The sequence below is a fragment of the Suncus etruscus genome, chromosome 1 (genome assembly GCF_024139225.1).
Source record: "Suncus etruscus isolate mSunEtr1 chromosome 1, mSunEtr1.pri.cur, whole genome shotgun sequence".
Classification (NCBI taxonomy): domain Eukaryota; kingdom Metazoa; phylum Chordata; class Mammalia; order Eulipotyphla; family Soricidae; genus Suncus; species Suncus etruscus.
In genome coordinates this window covers 188,579,263-188,604,919 of record NC_064848.1, presented here as the reverse complement: position 1 = coordinate 188,604,919, position 25,657 = coordinate 188,579,263, and the positions used below count along the sequence as shown (strand labels likewise).

General features: G+C 39.8%; 1 protein-coding gene across 1 annotated transcript; it reads left to right on the top strand.

Annotated features, from left to right (window-relative positions):
• The first annotated feature begins 24,450 nt into the window (after positions 1–24,450).
• On the top strand, positions 24,451–25,073 carry LOC126020017 (keratin-associated protein 17-1). Its single transcript, XM_049781460.1, has one exon. It carries the CDS (start codon positions 24,451–24,453, stop codon positions 24,775–24,777), a length of 327 nt encoding a protein of 108 aa, XP_049637417.1. The 3' UTR covers positions 24,778–25,073.
• Positions 25,074–25,657: the final 584 nt, after the last annotated feature.

Genomic DNA, 25,657 nt, shown 5'->3' with positions numbered 1-25,657 from the left:
TTTCTTGTAGGCATCAGAAGGTTGGATTCATCTTTTTGACCCATTTCGCCATTCTGTTTCTTTTAGTTGGTGAATTTAGTCCATTGACATTGAGGGAGATGATTGTCATAGGATTTAATGTCATCTTTGTAGATAAGTTTGCTGTGTTAGTTGGTCTCTCTTGTTTTTAAGTAGACCTGTCAGTTATTCCTTTAAGGCTGGTTTTTCATCTGTGAAGTTTCTGAGCTGTTGTTTATCCATGAAGCTATGTATTCTCCCTTCAAACCTGAACGTGAGTTGGGCTGGGTGCAGTATTCTCGGTGAGGCATTCATCTCATTCAGTCTTTTCACAATATCCCACCACTGTCTTCTGGCCTTGAGAGTTTCTTGTGACATGTCTGCTGTAAGTCTTAGGGATGTTCAATGGAATGTAATTTCCCTTTTTGATCTCGCTGCTTTCAGTATTCTATCTCTATCTGTGGGATTTGTCATTGTAACGAGGATGTGTCTTGGGGTGTTTTTCTTTGGGTCTCTTTTAGCTGGTACTCTTCGGGCATGCAGGATTTAATTGCATGTAGTCTTTACCTCTGAGAGTATATCTTTGATGATGTCTTTGACAGTTGATTCTTCCTGGAGATCTCCTACCTGGGTCTCTGGGACTCCAATGATTCTTATGTTGTTTCTGTTGAGTTTATCAAAGACTTCTATTTTCATCTGTTCACATTTCTTGAGTACTTTTTCCATTGCCTGATCATTTGTCTTAAGGTTCTTTTCCAATTTCTTTTGCTGTGTTGAGTTTTTCTGCATCTCATCTTCCAGTACTCCGATTTTCTCCTCAGTTGCTGTTACCCTGCTGGTGAGGCCATCCACTGAGGTTTTCAGTTGAGCTACCGTGTTTTTCAGATCTGTCATTTTAGTTTGGAGTTTTCTGATTTCTGTCTTTGTGTTCTGTTCAGATCGATCTATGCTTTCTTTGAGTTCTACAAACATCTTCCATATTGCTATTTTAAGTTCCTTATCTGAGAGGTTAATCAGATGGTTGGAATTTTTTAGGTCATCCGAGCTATTGTCTTCATTCTCTGTGCATGGTGTTTGCCTGCGAGGTTTCCCCATTGTCAAGCTTGTAGTGTGGTTTTTCCTGTGTGTTTTGGTGGGGTTCGTTGGTTAGAAAGAGTGCGCAGCCGCGAAGCGAAGTGGGACGGCACGCTCTTCTGCTGTCTCTAGTTGACAGTTTTTTTTGGGTGCGCTCCCTAGGCCTCTGAGGAGACCTTTAGGTATTCATGGAACACAGACAGGCACGGGTGCTCTTAGGACCTTTCTAATGTCCCCAGTATTTACTGTGCCTATGCAGAAAAATAAAGGCACAAAATAATCTTTTTTATTTATCTATTTATCTATTTTTTATTTTTTGTTTTGGTATGAATATTGATGTTGTTTCCAATTCTTTTTTTTTCTTTTTGCATCTGTTATGTTTTTATTTCAGGACCATGGTTACTATGTGGTGCTTGTCTTTATTGCTTTAGTGCTCAATGGATTTTTTATTTGATATTTCCCTTTGTAGCATTGTGGTGTTCTGCTTTCTCTTTCTCTTTCTTCTCTCAAACTAAGGTTGCAAGCCTCTAGAAGGACTCCGCCCATTTTTGGCTTATTTGATATTTTCCCCCATTTTATTACATAACCTTTTAAGCACAGCCATTCTTAGCTAGCCCTGCATCTTAACTCCTTTCAGCCATCTTTCATTTGACCTCCATGCTGGCCAAAGACCAAAAGGCAAATAGGGCAGAGCCCTCTGGGTCAAAGGCCTTATATAACCTTTCAAGACCACTCCCCGGAATGGGAGGGTCTCAGGTAGGTACACCTAAATCCAGGGTGGAGTTACAGATATGTAGTAAGTATGTGTGTGTGCATGTAACCTATTTAGTTATTAAAAATAAAAATTTGCAACACTAAGTGAAAAAGTCAAAGACAAACACCATATGATTATAATATATGTAAAAGCTAAACAATATAAATCAAAGAAAACCATAAACTAAGAGAAGGAAAGAACAGATTTTTGCCTTCCAGAAGTGAGGATTGTATAGGAGATGGGGAAAAAGACTTACAGTTTTAAGTAGTGAAGTAACGGGGATGCCGTGTGACTGTAGGTAATAGCATAGATACATTTGACAGTTACTCAGAAAATAATGTTATAAATTTTATCACAGGAATTGGAATTATGTATGATGAAGGTTGTTAACAAGACTCATTGTAAACAAAAAATAGGTTAAGGGGAGAACAGTAAAATTTATTGTATTTATTTCACAATATATACAAGTATTAAATTATGCTGTATTCCTAAATATGTTATGTTAAATATATAAAAAATTAACCCAAGAAACATAAATGGTATAAAACAAGTACCTTTATCAGACAAAAAAATACTATAGGCAAAATTGCACTCTTTATATTCACTGCAGCTCTAAATACAATAGCCCAAATATAGAAACAACCCCAATACTTCCAACAGGTAACTGAATAAACTATAGCACATACACAGAATAAAATACTGCTCAGGTGAAAGAAAAGATAAAGTCTTGCAATTTGCTGCAACCTGGATGAATGTGGATAGTATCATGCTGAGTGAAATCAGACAGAGGGAGAGGAATAAACTCAGAATGATCTTTCTTATACATGGGAAATAGAGAAACTTCATAGGGGAACATCAAATGTCCAAATGGAAACAGAAATGAAGAACAGGAGAACTGGTTTTGGACAGGAAGCTTGCCACTGGGGTGGGATTTGGTGGGGGTAAGTTAGGAAAGGAAACACTAGAACAGTGTTTGTCAGAACACTAGAACTGTGCTTGTCAGAGATACAGCCTTGCAGGAGAAATAGAAATTGAGGACATTGGTGGAGGATAGTGGACACTGGTGAAGAGATTGATGTTAGAACAATATATACATGAAACACAATCACAATTCTTTTTAATTCACAATACTTTAATTTAAAAATACTATGGGGAAAAAATAAAAGAAAATTGACTCCTTGGGACTAATTCAGCAACAGAGGAGAGCTGTAGGAACATAAGTTGATATATTTAGCATAAAAATAAGCAGATAATTAAAAGATTAAAAATCTATAAAATAAATGCACTAACAATTAGCTAAATATAAGCAAATACAATGAGATTTCATGAGTGATTTATTAAACTGACAAAATAATTGAAAAAAACTTTCAGGTATTAGTGAAGGCATTGTAAAATAGATGTAAGATGGGGCATCGTTTCTAGATGGTGATTTTTAATGTTTATTAATAACCACTTTTGTTTTTGTTTTTGGGTCACACCCGGTGACGCTCAGGGGTTACTCCTGGCTGTTCATTCAGAAATTGCTTCTGGCTTGGGGGACCGTATAGGACGCCGGGGGATGGAATCTCGGTCCGTCCGAGGCTAGTGCGGGCAAGGCAAATGCCTTACCGCTTGTGCCACTGCTCCAGACCCAATAACCACATTTTAAATAACATGTTAAAGAATCAGAAATTTAGGAATATAACAAGATAGATACATTATGATACCTATTTAGGAAAGTTTATCTTATTTTTCTCTTACTAATGGAAAATTAGAAAATGAAAATTTGGAAAACTCTCAAATTTTCCAAATATTTAGTCATCAACATATTCATAAGCATTTTTCTAAGGTTAAAAATATTCATTGTGGGGGCCGGAGAGATAGCATGGAGGTAAGGCACTTGACCTGCATGCAGAAGGTTGGTGTTTCAAATCCTGGCATCCCATATGGTCCCCTGAATCTGCCAGGAGCGATTTCTAAGCGTAGAGCCAGGAGCAACCTCCGAGCACTGCCGGGTGTGGATCCCCCCCCCAAAAAAGAAAAAAATATTCATCCTGTCAATAAAATTTTAGAGTATTTTTAATTTTGGAAAAATGTGTGCCAAAATGAAACTTCAAAAGTACTTAGTGATCTCATCTTTTATAATTTTTTTCCGTTCCTCCAACATCTGTGGGTCTTTTTATTTACTTCCAATATAGGGTTTTTGCTGTTTAATGCAGAGAGACTATTCAAGTCAATGCTTAACTTATACAATTCAGACTAAACTTGTGGAGATGACAGGACTGTTTGATAGAGAAGACCTTGGTACCTCTGATGGTGGTAATGGAAGAACGTAGAATTCAAGGAGAGCAACAAATGCTCCAGAGTATCATGAAATCCACCAGAGACAGTGAGAATGAGGAAAAAGAACCATTTGGAACCCTCTTTATTCTATGATATCATTCAAGCTCCCCTCAAACTCTGAAGTCATCTCTCAATGAGGGATGGGGAATGAGAAATTTTGACTGCTTCAAACAAATTCAAACAGACTAGAGAAAATTTCAGATATTTAAAATAGATTGAGGATTTTGTACCTGAAAAACACACCCACCAACCATATTTTTCTTTGTATATATCTGTATTTACAATCATCTATGTTAGTACCAGCATTAAAATAAAAAACACTAACATCTATACTAGACTAAAGACAATAAGCATAATTGCTGTCAGATTATGGATGATTTTTTTCTTTGGGGGTCACACCTGTTGATGCCCAGGGGTTACTCCTGACTATGGCTCAGAAATTGCTCTTGGCTTGGGGGACCATATGGGACATCGGGGGATCAAACCATGGTCCATCCTAGGTTAGCTCTTGCAAGGCAGAAGCCTTACCTTCAGCGCCACCAGGCTGGCCCCGAGATTATGTATGATTTTTATTTTGCTTTCAACTTTATTTGTGTTTTTTAGAAATTGTGAAGTAGATAGGTATGTAGTTTATCATGTAGAGTAATCATTACATTTAAAATAATCAGAGGCCAGAGTGATAGTGCAGTGGGTAGGGCGTTTGCCTTGCTCGTGGCTGACCCAGGTTAAATTCCTGACATCCGATATGGTCCTCTGTCCTGTCCAGATAACTTCTGAGTGAAGGACCAAAGTAACCCCTGAATGCTGCTGTTGTAGCCCCCAAAACAAACAAACAAACAAACAAGCAAAAAATAGAGTCAGAGGCTATGGTAAATTGTGGAAATTTTAAAAAATATTTTATTATTTTATTCTAGAGTCTTGCTAATGGAAGCAAAATTTGTCCAAAACAGCTTCTTTTATTCTGATTAGATATTGCTCAAAATTACATATTGCAGAACTCTTTTAAAATGTTGAGATACTATTTATAATACATTATAGGCACCTCCTATCCCTGCTACATCTCTTCTTCCTCTCTGCTGCTCACTAATCTGTGTTTCTTTTGTTTTAATTTGCTTTATTTACATTTCACAAAGGAGGATAAGTCATATGTATTTATCTTTATCCTTCTGATTAATTTTTTTCACCTTAAGCTTCTTATGTTTTCACAAGTGGACACTTTTTTGTCTGTTATTCATTTTTCTTTTAATAATTTTTATTGTGACCAAAGTGAATCACAAATCTTTCACAGTAATATTTTAGGTACATAGCAGCATTGAACCAAGAGCATTCCTATCACCAGTGTTGTCCTCCCTCCAAGCCCAGCATGCATCCCATATCCCCTACCTTTGCTCCCCCTGCCACCCGACTGCTAGTATAAGTGGTTCCCTCTCTGTCTAGTTTGTTGTCGAATGGGTATTGATTCTGTTGTCATTGGCTTTGGATTTGGTGTTTAAGGCTGATCTTTTTTTTTTCTATTCAATGTTCATACAACTCTTTTGTCTTGGTATCATCCATCCCCCCCTCAATTTATGAGGCAGAACAACATGATTCAAGTTATGTGGTTCTGTTTGGAGGGAAACAAAAATAAAAAACAAAAACAAAAAAACAAACAAGGAAAAAACCCCAAAGCAAAAAACAAACAAACAAAAATCTGGGAGGGGTCCAGAGGGTTATAAATATTAATTTAATAGAAGAGAGGGGATAAAAAAGAAGAACATCACAAAAAGACAAAAAATTAAGGACAAAAACCAGACAAACAAGAAAACAAAACAGAAACAACAAAACAAAACAAAACAAAACAAAAACTACAATGACAAAAAACTCCCTCCAAACCCCACAAGTGGACACTTTTTGTGGGTGGGTATTATTCTACTACATGTATATATGTGATAGATAGTTTTAAAAACCCAATCATATTCCATTTAACCCAGCAATACAACTCCTAGGAATATACCCTTGGAACCCAAATTGCATTCATATGTCCATTACAGTACTATTCCCAATAATATTCCAGAATCTGGTAATGACCCAACTGCCTGAGAATAAGTGGGTAGATAAAGAAACTATTATATACAATGGAACACTAATAGCTTTTAGGAAAAATAAAGTCATTAAATTTGGTTATACATGAATGGATACGGAGAGTATTATGCTGAGTGAAATGAGTCAGAGGAGAAGAATGACATAAAATTATCGTACTCATTTGTGGGCTATATAAAAGTGATACTATGGTAATAATATTCAGAGACAATAGAGATGAGGGCCTGGAGGACCATGATAGAAAGCTTGCCACAAATAATGGGAAGTTTAATTAGGGCAAAGAAGGAACCATATATGACAATGATAGTTGGAAATTATCACTCTGGACATGAACTGAATGCTGAAAGGAGGTAAAGTGATAGGTATGTTATTCCTTCAGTAACTGTATTGCAAACTACAGTGTCTCAAAGAAAAACAAAGGAAGAGCGAGTGAGTGCGTGAGAAAGAGAATAAGAAAATGAGAAAGCACCATTTCCCACTTGAGTGACTTTCCTTGCTCCACTTCATACTATTTGCTTCATTATCAAAGATTAATCGTCTGTCTCTGGATTCTCAATTCTATTTCATTGATCTGAGAGTCTATTATCATTTCATTTCATTAAATAAAATATCCTGATTTCAAAAACTATACTGCTTTGATTACTATAGTTTTATAGTACAGTTTGAAACTGGGGAAAGAGAAGTCACCTATTTTGTTTTTTTTTCTCTAGGATTGCTTTGGATATGAGAGGTGGGAATTAGTCCATATAAATTAAAATAACATTTGATATACATCTGAGAAATGTCTTGGGATTTTTTTTTTTAAAGGGACTGCATTGGAGTTGATGTGTTTTAGGCAAGATCAACATTTTGATAATGGAATCCTTCTAATCCATGAATAGAAGATGTAGTTCCACCTCCTTATGTCCTTTTTTATGTTTTTGTTTTTTTGGCCACACCTATTGACGCTCAGGGTTATACTCCTGGTGATGGGCTCAGAAATTGTTCCTGGCTTGGGGGTACCATATGGGACACCAGGGGATCAAACCTCAGTCTGTCCTAAACTAGTGCTTGCAAGGATAAAGATAAGGATGCCTTACTGCTCTGTGCCACTGCTCCAGCCCCTTTTTATGTCCTTTTAAAATTTTATTTAAGTAATATTTTATAATTTGCTTTGTATTAGTCTTTGATCTTTTTTTGTTTAGTTGATTAGGTATTTGGTTTTTTGAGGCACAGTTGTAATTGGGATTATTTTAAAACTCTTCTATTTCATTATTTGCATATAGAAAGGCATAGATTTTTGTGTGTTGATTTTGTAACCTATCACTTAACTACACTATACATGCCTATTGTTTTCAGGAGCTTCTTTGTAATCTTTGGGTTTTCTATGTATAATACCATGTAATCCAACACTATGTTGAATAGTAGTGTGATAGTTGGCATCCTTGCTTTTAACCCTTGTTTTGATCTTTGAGTGACAATTTTCAGTTTTTCACAATTGAATAGAATGTGGGCTTATGATAAATGATTTTATATTGAGAAAAGTTTCTTCAACTCCAATTTTGAGCTTTTAACATAAATGGGTGTCATGTTTTGTCAAATATTTTTTGATTGCATCTATTGATATGATCATATGATTTTAGTCTTTCTTTTATTGTTATGGTATATGTTGATGAACTTGCATATATTTTTTTATTTAAACAAATTTATTACATACATGATTGTGTTTGGGTTTCAGTCATGTAAAGAACACCACCCATCACCAGTGCAACATTCCCATCACCAATGTCCCAAATCTCGCTCCTCCCCACTCAACCCCCGCCTGTACTCTAGACAGGCTTTCTATTTCCCTCGTACATTCTCATTATTAGGATAGTTTGAAACTTAGTTATTTCTCTAACTAAACTCATCCCTGTTTGTGGTGAGCTTCATGAGGTAAGCTGTAACTTCCAGCTCTTTTCTCTTTTGTGCCTGAAAGTTATTATTGCAAGAATGGCTTTCATTTTTCTTAAAACCCATAGATGAGTGAGACCATTCTGCATCTTTCTCTCTCTCTGACTTATTTCACTCAGCATAATAGATTCCATGTACATCCATGTATAGGAAAATTTCATGACTTCATCTCTCCTGACAGCTGCATACTATTCCATTGTGTATATGTACCATAGCTTCTTTAGCCATTCATCTGTTGAAGGGTATCTTGGCTGTTTCCAGAGTCTTTCTATGGTAAATAGTGCTGCAATGAATATAGGTATAAGGAAGGGATTTTTGTATTGTATTTTTGTGTTCCTAGGGTATATTCCTAGGAGTGGTATAGCTGGGTCGTATGGGAGCTCGATTTCCAGTTTTTTGAGGAATCCTCATATTGCTTTCCATAAAGGTTGAACTAGACGGCATTCCCACCAGCAGTGGATAAGAGTTCCTTTCTCTCCACATCCCCGCCAACACTGCCTGTTCTCATTCTTTGTGATGTGTGCCAATCTCTGGGGTGTGAGGTGGTACCTCATAGTTGTTTTGATTTGCATCTCCCTGATGATTAGTGATGTGGAGCATTTTTTCATGTGTCTTTTGGCCATTTGTATTTCTTCTTTGTCAAAGTGTCCATTTTTTCTCCCCATTTTTTTGATGGGATTAGATGTTTTTTTTTCTTGTAAATTTCTGTCAGCACCTTGTATATTTTCGAGATTAGCCCCTTGTCTGATGGGTATTGAGTGAATAGTTTCTCCCACTCAGTGGGGGGCTCTTGTATCTTGGGCGCTATTTCTTTTGAGGCGCAGAAGCTTCTCAGTTTAATATATTCCCATCTGTTAATCTCTGCTTTCACTTGCTTGGAGAGTGCAGTTTCCTCTTTGAAGATACCTTTAGTCTAAATGTCCTGGAGTGTTTTACCTACGTGTTGTTCTATATATCTTATGGTATCGGGTCTGATATCGAGGTCTTTCATCCATTTGAATTTAACCTTTTTACCTGATGTTAGCTGGGGGTCTAAGTTCAATTTTTGCAAGTGGCTAGCCAGTTGTGCCAACACCACTTGTTGAAGAGGCTTTCTATGCTCCATTTAGGATTTCTTGCTCCTTTATCAAAAATTAGGTGATTGTATGTCTGGGGAACATTCTCTGAGTATTCAAGCCTATTCCACTGATCTGAGGGTCTGTCTTTACTCCAATACCATACTGTTTTGATAACTATTGCTTTATAGTACAGTTTAAGTTTAAAGTAATTCCTCCCATATTCTTTTTTTTTTTTTTTTGGGTCACACCCGGTGGTGCTCAGGGGTTACTCCTGGCTGTCTGCTCAGAAATAGCTGCTGGCAGGCATGGGGGACCGGGATTTGAACCAACCACCTTTGGTCCTGGATCGGTTGCTTGCAAGGCAAACTCCGCTGTGCTATCTCTCCGGGCCCTATTTTCTCATTCTTAAACATTGTCATGCTAGTGTAGTTATTTCTCTAACAGTATTCACCACTCTTTGTGATGAGCTTCAAATTTTGAGCCTTTCCAGCTGGTCCTTCCAACCCTTAACTCTATTGTCTCTGAGCATTATTACAGTAATGTCTTTAATTTTTCTTAGAACTTATAGATTAGTGAGACTATTCTGTGATTATCTCTCTCCCTCTGACTTATTTCTTTCAGCATAATAGATTCCGTATACATCCACGTATAGGAAAATTTCATGACTTCATCTCTCCTGGTGACTTCATAATATTCCATTGTGTATATGTATCACAGTTTCTTTAGCCATTCATCTGTTGAAAGGCATCTTGGTTGTTTCCAGAGTCTGGCTATTGTAAATAGCACTGCAATAAATATAGGTGTGAGGAAGGTATTTTTGTATTTTTGTGTTTCTAGGGTATATTCTTAGGAGTGGTATAGATGTATCAGATGGGAGCTCAATTTTCAGTTTTTTTTTTTTTTTGAGAAAACTCCATATGCCATAGATGGCATTCCCACCAGTAGTAAATAAGAGTTTCTTTCTCTCCACATCCTTGCCAGCAATGATTGTTCTTGTTCTTTGTTGTTTGCTATCTCTGTGGTGTAAGACGGTCTAATTGTTGTTTTGATTTGCATCTCCCTGATGATTAGTGATGTGGAGTATTTTTTCATGTGTCTTTTGGCCATTTGTATTTGTTCTTTGAGAAAGTGTCTGTTCATTTCTTCTCCCCAGTTTTTGATGGGGCTATATGTTTTTTTTCTTATTATGTTCTGTCAGTACCTTGTATATTTTCAATACCCTTATCTGATGGGTATTGGGTGAATAGTTTCTCCCATTCTGTGGGTAGCTTTTGTATCTTAGGCATTATTTCCTTTGAGGTGCAGAAGCTTCTCAGCTTAATATAGTCCCATCGGTTTATCTCTGCTTTCACTTGTTTGGAGAGATGTTGCTTCCTTGAAGATGCCTTTAGTCTCAATGTCATATAGTGTTTTACCTATGTGTTGTTCTATATATTTTATGGTTTTAGGCCTGATATCAATGTCCTTAATCCATTTGGATTTGATCTTTGTGCATGGTGTTAGATGGGGGTTAAATATTTTTTAAATTAAGGCATTGTGATTTACAAAGTTATTCACAGTTAAGTTTAAGACATGCAATGTTTCAGCAGCAATCCCACCACCAGTGTCAACCTCCCTCCACCTATGTTCCCACAGTCCATCCCAAACCTCCCACTCCTACCCCAGACTCTCATCATAACAGACATCTTTTTAAGTTTGGCTGTTAAAGTTTGGATCTCATGATTTCATTTCCTATAATAATCTTTCTCTTCCTCCTCCTCCTCCTCCTCCTCCTCCTCTTCTTCTTCCTCCTCCTCTTCCTCCTCTTCTTCTTTTTTCTTTTCTTCCTCCTTCTCTTCCTTCTTCTCCTTCTCCTCTTCCTTTTTTCTTCCTTTATTGATTTTTGTACCACACCCAGTGATGCTCAAGAATTATTCCTTGCTCTAAACTCAAAAATTACTCCCGGTGCTTGGGTAACCATATAGGATGTCAGGGATTGAACTCTAATCAACCACATGCAAGGCAAACACACTAGTCACTATATTATCTCTAAGTCCCAATAAACTTTTTTCTTAATATCTCTTTTGCTTTATATCATATGTTCTAGTAACCAATATCTTCCTTCTTTCTTGTCTCCAAGAATCTTTTGATTTCCTCTCTGATTTTCTCTTTGATTCACTAGTTGTTCAATAGTTGTTTAATTTCAAGTGTTTAAAATTTCCCTGCTTCTATTTGTGATTTAATTCTATTATTAATGCATTAAGGTCTGAGGATAGTTGTTATAATTTCTATCCTCTTGATTTTATGGAGATATGTCTTGTGATCCAGCATGTTTTCTATCTCTGAGAATGTCCCAGGTGCACTGAATAAGAATGTGTATTATTATTTGGGAGAATGAAAAGACCTGGATATATCTATGAAGGCCATCAATCTCTTCCATGCCTTTTTTTAAGGCCAGTGTTTCCCTTTTGAGCTTCTGTCTAGTTGATCTATCTAGAGGAATTAAAACAGTGTTGAAGTTTCCAATGTTATTGTTAGGTCAGGACCAGTAGGACAGAAGGCAAAAACAGTAAGACAACAGGAGCCAGAAGTAAGGCAAACAGTTTCTCCAGAAATCAGGCCGTGACCATCCAGTAGGAGTGACAGAGTCTCCTGAATCTAGCCCTGGATCTTTAAGAAATGACAATTTCTGTCTCTTGTAATTTTTTCTTACCTTGAACTGTATGTAGTCTGATATCAATATGCCAAATATGGCCTTTGTAAGACATTTTTTTTGTTTGAAATATTGTTTACCAGCCTTTGCTTTCAAGTCTGCTCTATTTAGATGTGTTTCTCATATGCAGAAGAAAATTAGGTACAGTTTTTGAATCCATCTTGCATCTTTTAGTTAGTGTTTTTAGTATTTAATTTGGTGTATTGAATTGGTCTTTTAATTGGTGTAATTAGATCATCGGCATCTAGAGAGATTTTTTGTTGTTGCTATCTTTCTGTAGAAGTTAGGCAATTTGTTTTTTTTTCTTTTTTTTTCTTTTTTAAAATTTTTTATTTAAGCACCATGATTACAAACAGAATTATAGTTGAGTTTCAGTCACAGAGCACCCCCCCTCACCAGTGCGACATTCCCACTCCCAATGCCCTCCCTCCCTTCTTCCCATTCCCAGCCTGTATTCAAGACAGGCATTCTACTACAGTTATTTTATTATTTTTTTAAGTTCAGTAAGCTGTTTTTTCTCTTTCTTTCTTTTCTTTTCTTTTCTTTTCTTTTCTTTTTTTATTTAAACACCTTGATTATATACATGATTGTGTTTGGGTTTCAGTCATGTAAAGAACACCCCCCATCACCAGTGCAACATTCCCATCACCAATGTCCCAAGTTTCCCTCCTCCCCACCCGACCCCCGCCTGTACTCTAAACAGGCTTTCCATTTCCCTCATACATTCTCATTATTAGGACAGTTCAAAATGTAGTTATTTCTCTACTAAACTCATCACTATTTGTGGTGAGCTTCCTGAGGTGAGCTGGAACTTCCAGCTCTTTTCTCTTTTGTGTCTGAAAATTATTATTGCAAGAATGTCTTTCATGGGGCCGGGCGGTGGCGCTGGAGGTAAGGTGCCTGCCTTGCCTGCGCTAGCCTAGGACGGACCGCGGTTCGATCCCCCGGCGTCCCATATGGTCCCCCAAGAAGCCAGGAGCAACTTCTGAGCGCATAGCCAGGAGTAACCCCTGAGCGTCACAGGGTGTGGCCCAAAAACCAAAAAAAAAAAAAATAAAAGAATGTCTTTCATTTTTCTTAAAACCCATAGATGAGTGAGACCATTCTGCGTTTTTCTCTCTCTCTCTGACTTATTTCACTCAGCATAATAGATTCCGTGTACATCCATGTATAGGAAAATTTCATGACTTCATCTCTCCTGACAGCTGCATAATATTCCATTGTGTATATGTACCACAGTTTCTTTAGCCATTAGTCTGTTGAAGGGCATCTGGGTTGTTTCCATAGTCTTGCTATGGTAAATAGTGCTGCAATGAATATAGGTGTAATGAAGGGGTTTTTGTATTGTATTTTTATGTTCCTAGGGTATATACCTAGGAGTGGTATAGCTGGATCGTATGGGAGCTCGATTTCCAGTTTTTGGAGGAATCTCCATATTGCTTTCCATAAAGGTTGAACTAGACGGCATTCCCACCAGCAGTGGATAAGAGTTCCTTTCTCTCCACATCCCTGCCAACACTGTTTATTCTCATTCTTTGTGATGTGTGCCATTCTCTGGGGTGTGAGGTGGTATCTCATCATTGTTTTGATTTGCATCTCCCTGATGATTAGTGATGTGGAGCATTTTTTCATGTGTCTTTTGGCCATTTGTATTTCTTCTTTGTCAAAGTGTCTGTTCATTTCTTCTCCCCATTTTTTGATGGGATTAGATGTTTTGTTTTTTTCTTGTAAAGTTCTGTCAGTGCCTTGTATATTTTGGAGATTAGCCCCTTATCTGATGGGTATTGGGTGAATAGTTTCTCCCACTCAGTGGGTGGCTCTTGTATCCTGGGCACTATTTCCTTTGAGGTGCAGAAGCTTCTCAATTTAATATATTCCCATCTGTTAATCTCTGCTTTCACTTGCTTGAAGAGTGCAGTTTCCTCCTTGAAGATGCCTGTAGTCTCAATGTCCTGGAGTGTTTTGCCTATGTGTTGTTCAATATATCTTATGGTTTTGGGTCTGATATCGAGGTCTTTAATCCATTTGGATTTTACCTTCATACATGATGTTAGCTGGGGGTCTAAATTCAATTTTTTGCAAGTGGCTATCCAGTTGTGCCAACACCACTTGTTGAAGAGGCTTTCCCTGCTCCATTTAGTAATTCCTGCTCCTTTATCGAAAATTAGGTGATTGTATGTCTGGGGAACATTTTCTGAATATTCAAGCCTATTTCACTGATCTGAGGACCTGTCCTTATTCCAATACCATGCTGTTTTGATAACTATTGCTTTGTAGTAAAGTTTAAAGTTGGGGAAAGTTATTCCTCCCATATTCTTTTTCCCAATGATTGCTTTAGCTATTCTAGGGTGTTTATTGTTCCAAACAAATTTTAAAAGTGCCTAATCCACTTCTTTGAAGAATGTCATGGGTATCTTTAGAGGGATAGCATTAAATCTGTATAATGCCTTGGGGAGTATTGCCATTTTGATGATGTTAATCCTGCCAATCCATGAGCAGGGTATGCGTTTCCATTTCCGCGTGTCCTCTCTTATTTCTTGGAGCAGAGTTTTATAGTTTTCTTTGTATAGGTCCTTCACATTTTTAGTCAAGTTGATTCAAAGATATTTGAGTTTGTGTGGTACTATTGTGAATGGGGTTGTTTTCTTAATGTCCATTTCTTCCTTATTACTATTGGTGTATAGAAAGGCCATTGATTTTTGTGTGTTAATTTTGTAGCCTGCCACCTTGCTATATGAGTCTATTGTTTCTAGAAGCTTTTTGGTAGAGTCTTTAGGGTTTTCTAAGTAGAGTATCATGTCATCTGCAAACAGTGAGAGCTTGACTTCTTCCTTTCCTATCTGGATTCCCTTGATATCTTTTTCTTGCCTAATCGCTATAGCAAGTACTTCCAGTGCTATGTTGAATAGGAGTGGTGAGAGAGGACAGCCTTGTCTTGTGCCAGAATTTAGAGGAAAGGCTTTTAGTTTTTCTCCATTGAGGATAATGTTTGCCACTGGCTTATGGTAGATGGCCTTAACTATATTGAGAAAGGTTCCTTTCATTCCCATCTTGCTGAGAGTTTTGATCAAGAATGGGTGTTGGACCTTATCAAATGCTTTCTCTGCATCTATTGATATGATCATGTGGTTTTTATTTTTCTTGTTGTTTATGTTGTGTATTATATTGATAGATTTACGGATGTTAAACCATCCTTGCATTCCTGGGATAAAACCTACTTGATCATAGTGGATGATCTTCTTAATGAGGCATTGAATCCTATTTGCCAGGATTTTGTTGAGGATCTTTGCATCTGCATTCATCAGCGATATTGGTCTGTAATTTTCTTTTTTCGTAGCATCTCTGTCTGGTTTAGGTATCAAGGTAATGTTGGCTTCATAAAAGCTATTTGGAAGTGTTTCGTTTGTTCAATTTTATGAAAGAGTCTTGCCAGGATTGGTAGTAGTTCCTCTTGGAAAGTTTGAAAGAATTCATTAGTGAATCCATCTGGGCTTGGGCTTTTGTTTTTGGGCAGACATTTGATTACCGTTTTAATTTCATCAATGGAGATGGGGGTGTTTAGATATGCTACATCCTCTTCCTTCAACTGTGGAAGATTATAAGAGTCCAAGAATTTATCCATTTCTTCCAGGTTCTCATTTTTAATGGAATAGAGTTTCTCAAAGTAGTTTCTGATTACCCTTTGAATCTCTGTCATATCAATAGTGATCTCTCCTTTTTCATTCCTAATACGAGTTATCAAGTTTCTCTCTCTCTCTCTTTCTTTGTTAGGTTTGCCAGTGGTCTATCAATCTTGTTTAGTTTTTCAAAGAACCAACTTCTGCTTTCGTTGATCTTTCGGATTTTTTTTGGGTTTCCACTTCGTTGATTTCTGCTCTCAGCTTTGTTATTTCCTTCTGTCTTCCTATTTTTTGGGTCCTTTTGTTGAGCACTTTCTAATTCTATTAGCTGTGTCATTAAGCTACTCAGGTAAGCTCCTTCTTCCTTCCTGATGTGTGCTTGCAAAGCTATAAATTTTCCTCTCAGTACTGCTTTTGCTGTGTCCCATAAGTTCTGATAGTTTGTGTCTTTATTGTCGTTTGTTTCCAGGAACCTTTTTATTTCCTCCTTGATTTCATCTCGGACCCACTGGTTATTCAGTATGAGGCTGTTTAACTTCCAGGTGTTAAAGTTTTTCTTCTGAGTCCCTTTGGAATTCACAAATAATTTCAGAGCCTTGTGGTCAGCGAAAGTAGTCTGCAAAATTTCTATTCTCTTGATATTATGAAGGTATGTTTTATGTGCCAGCATGTAGTCTATCCTGGAGAATGTCCCATGTACATTGGAGAAGAATGTGTACCCAGGTTTCTGGGGATGGAGTGTCCTATATATATCCACTAGGCCTCTTTCTTCCATTTCTCTCCTCAGGTCTAGTATATTTTTGTTGGGTTTCAGTCTGGTTGACCTATCTAGTGTTGACAAAGCCATGTTGAGGTCCCCCACGATTATTGTATTGTTATTGATATTATGTTTCAGATTTGTCAACAGTTGTATTAAATATTTTGCTGGCCCCTCATTCGGTGCATATGTTTAGGAGAGTTATTTCTTCCTGCTCTATGTACCCCTTGATTAATATAAAATGTCCATCTTTGTCCCTTACCACCTTCCTGAGTATAAAGTTTGCATCATCTGATATTAGTATGGCCACTCCAGCTATTTTATGGGTGTTGTTTGCTTGGATAATTTTTCTCCAGCCTTTTATTTTGAGTCTATGTTTGTTCTGGCTATTCAGGTGCGTTTCTTGTAGGCAGCAGAAGGTTGGATTGAGTTTTTTGATCCATTTAGCCACTCTGTGTCTCTTGACTGGTGCATTTAATCCATTGACGTTGAGAGAAAGAATTGTCCTGGGATTTAATGCCATCTTTTTTTTTTTTTTTTGGTTTTTGGGCCACACCCGTTTGACGCTCAGGGGTTACTCCTGGCTATGTGCTCAGAAATCGCCCCTGGCTTGGGGGGACCATATGGGATGCCGGGGGATCAAACCGCGGTCCTTCCTTGGCTAGCGCTTGCAAGGCAGACACCTTACCTCCAGCTCCACCTACCCGGCCCCATTTAATGCCATCTTTATATCGAAATTTGGTGCGTCTTTTGGTTAGTCATGTCTTAAATTAGGTCTTTCAGTTTTTCTCTTAACACTGGTTTTGAGTCTGTAAAGTTTCTGAGCTGTTTTTTGTCTGTGAAACCATGTATTCTTCCGTCAAACCGGAAAGTGAGTTTTGCTGGGTACAGTATTCTAGTTGAAGCATTCATTTCATTCAGTCTTGTCACAATGTCCCACCACTGCTTTCTGGCGTTGAGTGTTTCTGGTGACAGGTCTGCTGTAAATCTCAAGGATGCTTGCTTGAATGTAATTTCCCCTTTTGATCTTGCTGTTTTCAGAATTCTGTCTCTATCTGTAGGATTTGTCATTGTGACTAGGATGTGTCTTGGGGTGGTTTTTCTGGGGTCTCTTTTGGTTGGTACTCTTCGAGCATGCAGGATTTGATCACATATATTCTTTAGCTCTGGAAGTTTCTCTTTAATGATGTTCTTGACCGTTGATTCTTCCTGGAAATTTTCTTCCTGGGTCTCTGGGACTTCAATGATTCTTAAGTTGTTTCTATTGATCTTAACACAGACTTCTATCTTCATCTGTTCCCATTCTTTGACTAATTTTTCCATTGTCTGCTCATTTGCTTTAAGTTTTTTGTCCAATCTCTCCTGCTGTATGGAATTATTATGTATCTCATCTTCCACAGCACCAAGTCTATTCTCAGCTTCTGATACCCTGTCCCAGAGCTTATCCATTTTGTCATTCACTTCGTTTGCTGATTTTTTCAGGCCTGTTAGTTGACATGTTATTTCAGTTTGGAGTTTTGTGATTTCTGTCTTCATATTTTCTTGGTTCTTATTAGTGTTCTGTTCAACTCGATCCATGGTTTCTTTGAGTTCTTTGAGCATCTTCCATATTGCTAGTCTAAAGTCCTTATCTGAGAGGTTGATTAGTTGGCTGGTCATTATCTGGTCCTCAGAATTGTCATCTTCATTCTCTATGTCTGATGCTGGCCTGCGTTGTTTCCCCATTGTCACAATTGTATTGTGGGTTTTTCTACGTGTTGTGGTGGAATTCATTGGCTAGATGATGCAGGCACCACTCTCTCTGGCTCCGCCCTTTCTGGATGGGCCGACTTGCCTCTAAGGGAGGGGAGTCCTCTGTGGATGAAGCCTCACACAGGATCAAATCTTAGGCCCGAGCACGCAGCAGAGAAGACAGCCCGGAGAGAAATGCTTGCTTCTGTGATCCAGCAGGGTTCTTTGTGTGATTTTTTTTTCTTCTTGTTGCGATGGTGTTCTTTTTCGCTGGCTCGCTGGGTAGCTTCAGAATACAGTTTTTTGGGGGTTCACTTCCCAGGGCTCTGAGGAGGGCCGCTCGCTGGGCAGCTTCCGAATGCAGTTTTTGGGGGCTCGCTTCCCAGGGCTCTGAGGAGAGTTTCAGGAGTCAGAAAAGACAGAGAAGGACAGACAGGGCTCCCTTCAGGTCCTCAGTTTCCTCAGAAGAAGCACAGACAGGCTGGGACTCCGCAAGTGAGTCAATCAGCACTTCACCTGGCAGTCCCCAAGGTCAGCCACCTCTTACTCACTCACCGCTCCTGTTTTTTTTCTTAAAGAAACTCATTCAATGCTTCTTGCAAAGACTGCGAAGTTCCTGAGCTGTTGCTTATCATTGAAGTTTTGTTTTTAAAGTCCATTTGTCTGAGGTCCAGAGAGATAGTCAATGGATAAGGTACTTGTTTTGAAAGCAGTCAATTCAAGTTCAATCCCACATACCATATATGGTCTCCATGCAGCCTCGGGAGTGAAAGCTGAGAACAGAGTCAGAAGTAAACCTTAAGCACTGTTAGCTGTAGCTTTATGAACTAACTTCTTTTACCTTCAAACTTTTCTTCTAAATTTCCTCTTTTCTATCAACCTTAATAGAGTTGAGAGAATTAGGGTCCTGGTTTGCATCAATGGAGTGTTGTATCCCATTTCATCTTCTCTCCAGGCAACTAACACTTTCTCCATATTAGCAACAGAGACACATCTTTGCTTTCTTATCATTTGTGTGTACACTGGAGTAGCACTTTTCATTTTCTTCCAGATCTTTACTCTTGCCTTCATGTCTTGGCTAACTGGCCCAAGGTAACTATTTTAAGTATTTTAAATGGAATCATGGTAAATTACAGAATTGTCAAGAGTATTATGCACATCACCTTACCTCTTTTCAGCACCTAGTCCTGGTCCAGAGGGATCTCCTCCTTCTATCATTGTCATAATCCCTTCTCTGAGCTATTGCAACACTCCCACCCACACTTGTGAAAAGCTTCCTACTAAGGACCAGTTCTCCAGCTCCTTGTTTCCGTTGCCTTTAAGCTTTGGTAATTTCCCCACTATGTTTCTTTATGTCTCACATATGAGTCAGATCATTCTGTGTCCCTGTCCCTCAGCACGATACCCTCCATATCCATTTATGTCTCAGAAAATTGCATCATATCCTCTTTTCTTATGGCTTAGTAGTATTCCTTTAGTACATGTACCATAGCTCCTTTATCTAATCATCTTAGATACTTGGGTTGTTTTCAGATTTTGACTATTGTGAATAGTGTTGTGATAAACATAGGAATTCAGATATCTTTTCTTCATTGTGGTTTTGGACTCTTGTGGCATATTCTCAAGAGTGAAATTACTGGGTTGTATGGAAGCTTAATTTCTAGTTTTAAAAGATTGTCTTCCAGAAAAGCTGGATTAATTGACATTCCCCCAACAGAGAATAAAGGACCCTTTTCCTGGCATACATGCCAACATTGGTTGTTGTTCTTTTGGTAGGTTCCATTCTCCAAGGTATAAGGTGATATCTCAATGTTGTTTTGATTTACATTGTCCTGATGATAAGTTATATACAGCAAATTTAATCTGCCTTTGACCATTTGTATTTCTTCTTTGAGGAAATTTCTGTTCAGATTTTCTTTTGACATCATGTATATAAAGTGCTTTATATGTAAGATATCTAATTATTGACTGTCTCAGGCTTTGGCAGGTCTCCCTCATGAAGCTTAATCATTTCAGTTTTTGATTTAAAGTAAAGGATCTGTGACATGTTATTTCACTTGTACTCTTGCCATTGTAGGGTTAGGAGTTGGCCATCAGTTCAATATTGTTGTGCCTCAGGAAATTGGAAGTCCTGAAGAGGAGAGAAATAAGAAAAAGTTGGCAGGTGAACATCAGAACACACACAGCTATGACTTTGTTCACAGTCTTGTATTGTTGCAAAATGTGTTCTTCATAGCAATTATAACAGTAATGTAAAATATTTCTCACCACAGATCACTGTGATAGATAGTGATAACAAACATGTCTAGAATATTGTGAGAATTACCAAAATACTGCTGGAAAATGGTACCCATAGACTTGTTCAATGAAACGTTGCTACAAGCCTCTATTTACACCCCCAATACCTGTAAAATATAATGAAATAGGATTTGTTCATAAACAACTAGCATGATAGAATACCACAAAGACCTTTTATGTACCCAAAATGGTGAGCCCTAAGATACCTTCTTAAAAAGGGAAAGAAAGCCCAACCATTCCCAGTTATGAATAGCAGACATATTTGCTGCCAACTGTTGATCATAGATAGAATAATACAGCTTTGCATCCACTTTTGAACCTATCACTAAAATAGCCAAGGTTGATCAAACAACATTTGGCCAATCACTGTTCTAAGTGCCTCCTATGTGCACACACTACATTAACTCATAATCTTCACAGTAGGCCTCTGAGATAGGAACTGTTGTTATTTTAATTACCATTTTATAGATGAGGAAGTTCTTTTCTTTTTTTTTCTTTTTGGGTCAAACCTGGTGACACTCAGGGTTACTCCTGGCTATGCACTCAAAAATTGTTCCTGGCTTGGGGGCCATATGGGACACTGGGGGATTGAACCACAGTCCATCATAGGTCAGCCACGTGCAAGACAAATGCCCAACCGCAGAGCCACTGCTCAGGCCCCAGATGAGGTAATTCAGACACTGAATAGTTCTGTAACACTGTGCATGAATGGGAGGGGAAAATTGAGGAGAGAAAGGTCTTGGATGGAATGGAGAAAGAAGAGAGAAACATGATAATCCACACTCATTTGTAACTCATGGAAATGCCACAACTACTAGAAGCAGTCTCTAACTTGCAATGATTGGACTAATAATTTTGTGACTTTACACTATGCCTTTAGTAGAAACTGTATTTCAGATTTTAGATTTTGAATGTTCCCTGGTTATTACTATGTGGTCTGACTCTCTCGGTGATGCTAGACATTGAGCCATAACATTCTGTCAGCCTAGAGTTTGAGAACTGAGCTTGTAGAGCCCTCTTGCCAATTTACACGCAGTATGATATTCAGCCAGATGCATGAGACCAAACAATACTTGATTCCAAATAGACCTGTTTTATGTCAACTGTAGACCGAGCCAACTACTTGAGACACGCTAGGAGAACCTATGGTGTCTAAAGGCAGGTGTATTACATGAATTTTGACTTGAAAAAAAAATTTTTTTTTGGTGTTTGGGCCACACCAGGTGACACTCAGGGGTTACTCTTGGCTATGTGCTCAGAAATTGCTCCTGGCTTGGGGGACCATATGGGACGCTGGGGGATCAAATCATGGTCTGTCCTAGGCTAGCGCGGGCAAGGCAGATGCCTTACTGCTTGCACCACTGCTCAGGTTTTTTGACTTGAAATTTTTTATATTATTTTTTTATTTATGTGGATTACAAAGTTATACAGTTATTTGTTTGTTTTATTTTTCATCAAAGTTGTAGTCATTGGGGGGATTAACTGCTTTGTTTTGTTTTGTAGAGCGCATCTGGCAATGATCAGGGGTTATTTCTGGTTCTGTACTCAAGAATTGCTCTTATTAGTGTGCAGGGGACCATATAAAATGTTGGGATCAAACCCATGTCAGCCATTTTAAGGCAAGTATCTTACCCTCTGTGCTATTACTTCAGCCCAAGGGGCCTTATCTCTTTGTAGATTGGTGACAATTGGGAAAAAGTTGTTTCTGCTGTGGATATCGCTGCATTATACATACCCTGAGGTGAGCTTCTACACATGAGGTGGAAGGAACATTCAACCATGAACTAGAATATTTGGGTTGTGGGTCAGATCCAACATCACCATGTTTTCTCCAGACATTGCTGTCATTTTCTGTAGATAAAAGTTTGGGGGAGGGTGGTCAAGTGACGGTGACCTTAAATGATTAAAACAGTTTAGGGTGCCTCCCAGTTCTAAAATTCCATATTCTGTGAACTTCTGAGAATCTTGACAAATCCAGTTCATGTGTCCTTTGCCCACATTCTCCTCCAAAGCCCCCAATTCTCAGCCATTCTATTCCTTTTAGGGGATCACATCTGGTTGTACTTAGGTTCTTCACACAGAAGTCACCTTTGGGGGATCATATATTGTGCCAGGAATCAAAGTAGGATTCAAACTGGGAATCAAACGTGCAAGGCTAGTGTGTAAGTTCTCATATCATCTGTCTAGACCCCTTCTTGTCCTTAAGTGCTTTTGTTCCAGGTTCACTAAAAGAGAAAGAAAACTTGGAAACTTCTTCCTTCCTTCCTTCCTTTGATCCTTCATTCCTTCCTTCATTCTTTCCTTTATTTCAGGGGTCTCAAACTCGAGGCCCGCGGGCCGTTTGTGGCCCTCCGTACAACATTTTGTGGCCCGCAGCCGGCCTTCAAATGTTGCAGTATCGTGATTATTCGCTTACCGAATAATCGCAATAAAAATTGCATTAGTGGGCCCAGAGAGATAGCACAGCGGCGTTTGCCTTGCAAGCAGCTGATCCAGGACCAAAGGTGGTTGGTTCCAATCCTGGTGTCCCATATGGTCCCCCGTGCCTGCCAGGAGCTATTTCTGAGCAGCCAGCCAGGAGTAACCCCTGAGCACCGCCGGGTGTGGCCCAAAAACCAAAAAAAAAAAAAAAAAAAATTGCATTAGTAAGAAAAAAATCGTATTAAACATTTGCATACCCCGCGCAGTTCCGTTCGGGATATGCAAATGTTTAATGCGATGTTTTGCGATTTTTTTCTTATTAATGCGATTTTTTATTGCGAATATTCGGTAAGCGAAATCCCTTATGCTGCCCTTCCTCACCCCGACTTTGCCTCCTGTGGCCCCCAGGTAAATTGAATTTGAGACCCCTGCTTTATTTCTTCATTTGTTTGTTTATTCCTTTGTTCGTTCCTTTCTTCCACCACCACCATCTTTCTTCTTCTTCTTCTTCTTCTTCTTCTTCTTCTTCTTCTTCTTCTTCTTCTTCTTCTTCTTCTTCTTCTTCTTCTTCTTCTTCTTCTTCTTCTTCTTCTTCTTCTTTCTTTCTTTCTTCTTTCTTTCTTTCTTTCTTTCTTTCTTTCTTTCTTTCTTTCTTTCTTTCTTTCTTTCTTTCTTTCTTTCTTTCTTTCTTTCTTTCTTTCTTTCTTTCTTTCTTTCTTTCTTTCTTTCTTTCTTTCTTTCTTTCTTTCTTTCTTTCTTTCTTTCTTTCTTTCTTTCTTTCTTTCTTTCTTTCTTTCACCTCCTTCCTTCCTTTTTCCTTTCTTTCCTTCCTTCCTTTCCTCCCCTTCTTTTCTTCCTTTCATTCCCTCCCTCCCTCCCCCTTCCCTCCCCCCCTCCCTCCCTCCCTCTCTCCCTGCAGAGGCCTGGAGCTGGGGAGCTGCCCACTGCCCTTCCAGTATTCAGTTCACCACGCAGTGCAGCTTGAGAGAACGTGGCTTCCAGCGCCTGGCAGTTTTATGACGAGTCTCATTCATAGGGCAGTGATTACTCACTACTGATGCTCCCCGACCAAGCCCAACAAAAGTGCAGCATCCTCCGAATACCATTCACAGATAAAAATATCTGACTGGCTCACGTGGAGCGGGATGAGGGTGCTGGAACCCTCAGGGAGGTGCCACATGATCTCACTTCCCAGAGCAGTCTTAGGCTGGGGCCAGGAGGCCCCGATGGCATCCAGTCTCGAAGATCTAATTTGCCAAAGACCACATTCACTACCAATGGGGCCAGCAGCCCAAAGCTGCCCTCCTCTGCTCTGCATTGGGGGAGAAGATATCGAAGCAGCAGTCATTCTCCAAAAGCACTCCAGGCTGGGCTGTGCTGGGCCACCTGTCCCCCACAAGGCTAATGATGGACGGCAGGCAAGGTTGATGTTTGGCCTTGATGACAGGTCTTAGGGAAGCTGTATTTTTACCCTCTGGACAAATAGCAGTTGGGACGAGTGGGGCTCTTTTATGAGTTGAGGTACTCAGGGTTGGAAAATAAACAGGCGGCTAATGAGACGTTGGTCTGGAAACTGGCATAAATAATAACAAAGGAAGCATCCTGTCCCGGAGCCCACACCCTCCTGGGCAGGGGCTATAAAAGCCGTCGTGCAGTTGGCCGCTGCCAGACGTGGGGGACCTCCGGCCGCCATCCAGACCTGAGACCTGACCACCATGGGGTGCTGCCCAGGGGACTGCTTCACCTGCTGTCCGCAGCAGGAGTGCTGCGAGGAGTGCTGCTGCCAGCCCACCTGCTGCGGGGGCTGCTGCGGCTCCTCTTGCTGCGGCGGCAGCGGCTGCGGCGGTGGCTGCGGCGGCTGCGGGGGCTGCGGGGGCTGCGGGGGCTGCGGCTGCTCTTCGTGCTGCGGTGGCAGCGGCTGCGGCGGTGGCTGCGGCGGCTGCGGCGGCGGCTGCTGCGGGGACTGCGGCTGCTGCGGCTCATCGGGGGGCTGTTGCGGGCCCGTGTGTTGCCAGCCGACGCCAGTGTGTGACACCAAGTGAGGACCCCTCGCCCTTCGCCCCGGGGGACCCACCTGTAGCGGCTCTCGGCGGAGATCACCCTTTGTCTCCAGGACCTTCTGTGTACCCCTAGACAGTCAGTGTCCTGTGGTCCGCGCCCTCTGCAGAGGAAGGCTCATTCCTCGCTCGAAGCCTGCCTGGAGGAGTCTCCGGGCACCCCGAGCCAGAGCCAAGAGCCAGCGACAGACAGACAGACAGACAAACAGACAGACAGACAGACAGACTCCCGCCCGCAGGGAGCCCCGACGCTCGCCAGGCTGCGTCCCGCTGACTTTTTCCTCTCCAGGACTTAGTCTTCTGGTCAACCGGGAGGCATCGGCTTATTTATTCATGGGCGCTTTTGGGACTCACCCCTCTCTCCCCCAGCTTTCTACTGCTGCTGCTGAGATGCAAACATTCCTCTTCGTGATCTTAATAAATTCGAGCATGCTGGCATAACCAAACTAGTTATCCTGCCTCTTCCTTCTCTCCCTCTTGGGTACTGGGCACCCATTGTTTTTTTTTTTTTTTTTGGTTTGTTTTTGGTGAGTTATTGTGGAAATGCTTTTTATGGCTCCTTAGCATCAGATTCAGCCTGGTAGGGAAGCTAGTTGTGTAGGACAGGATGGGGGTTCTGACTCCAGCAGCAGCGCCCAGGTCCTCAGGGGCATGGCCAAGAAATCTAAAATTTAAGCTAGAACCCCAAGTATAGACCCAAGTTTTATCTGGCTGTGCAAGATTCACTTGCAGCGACTTTTTTTTTCCTTAAGTAAATGGCTGATAAAGCTGCGGAGTCTTTGAAAGTTAAACCAGGGCGAGAGCCCAGAAACTTTTATTTTTAAAATCTGTGCGGTAGAGGGGGACTGCAGATGATGTTGAGCAA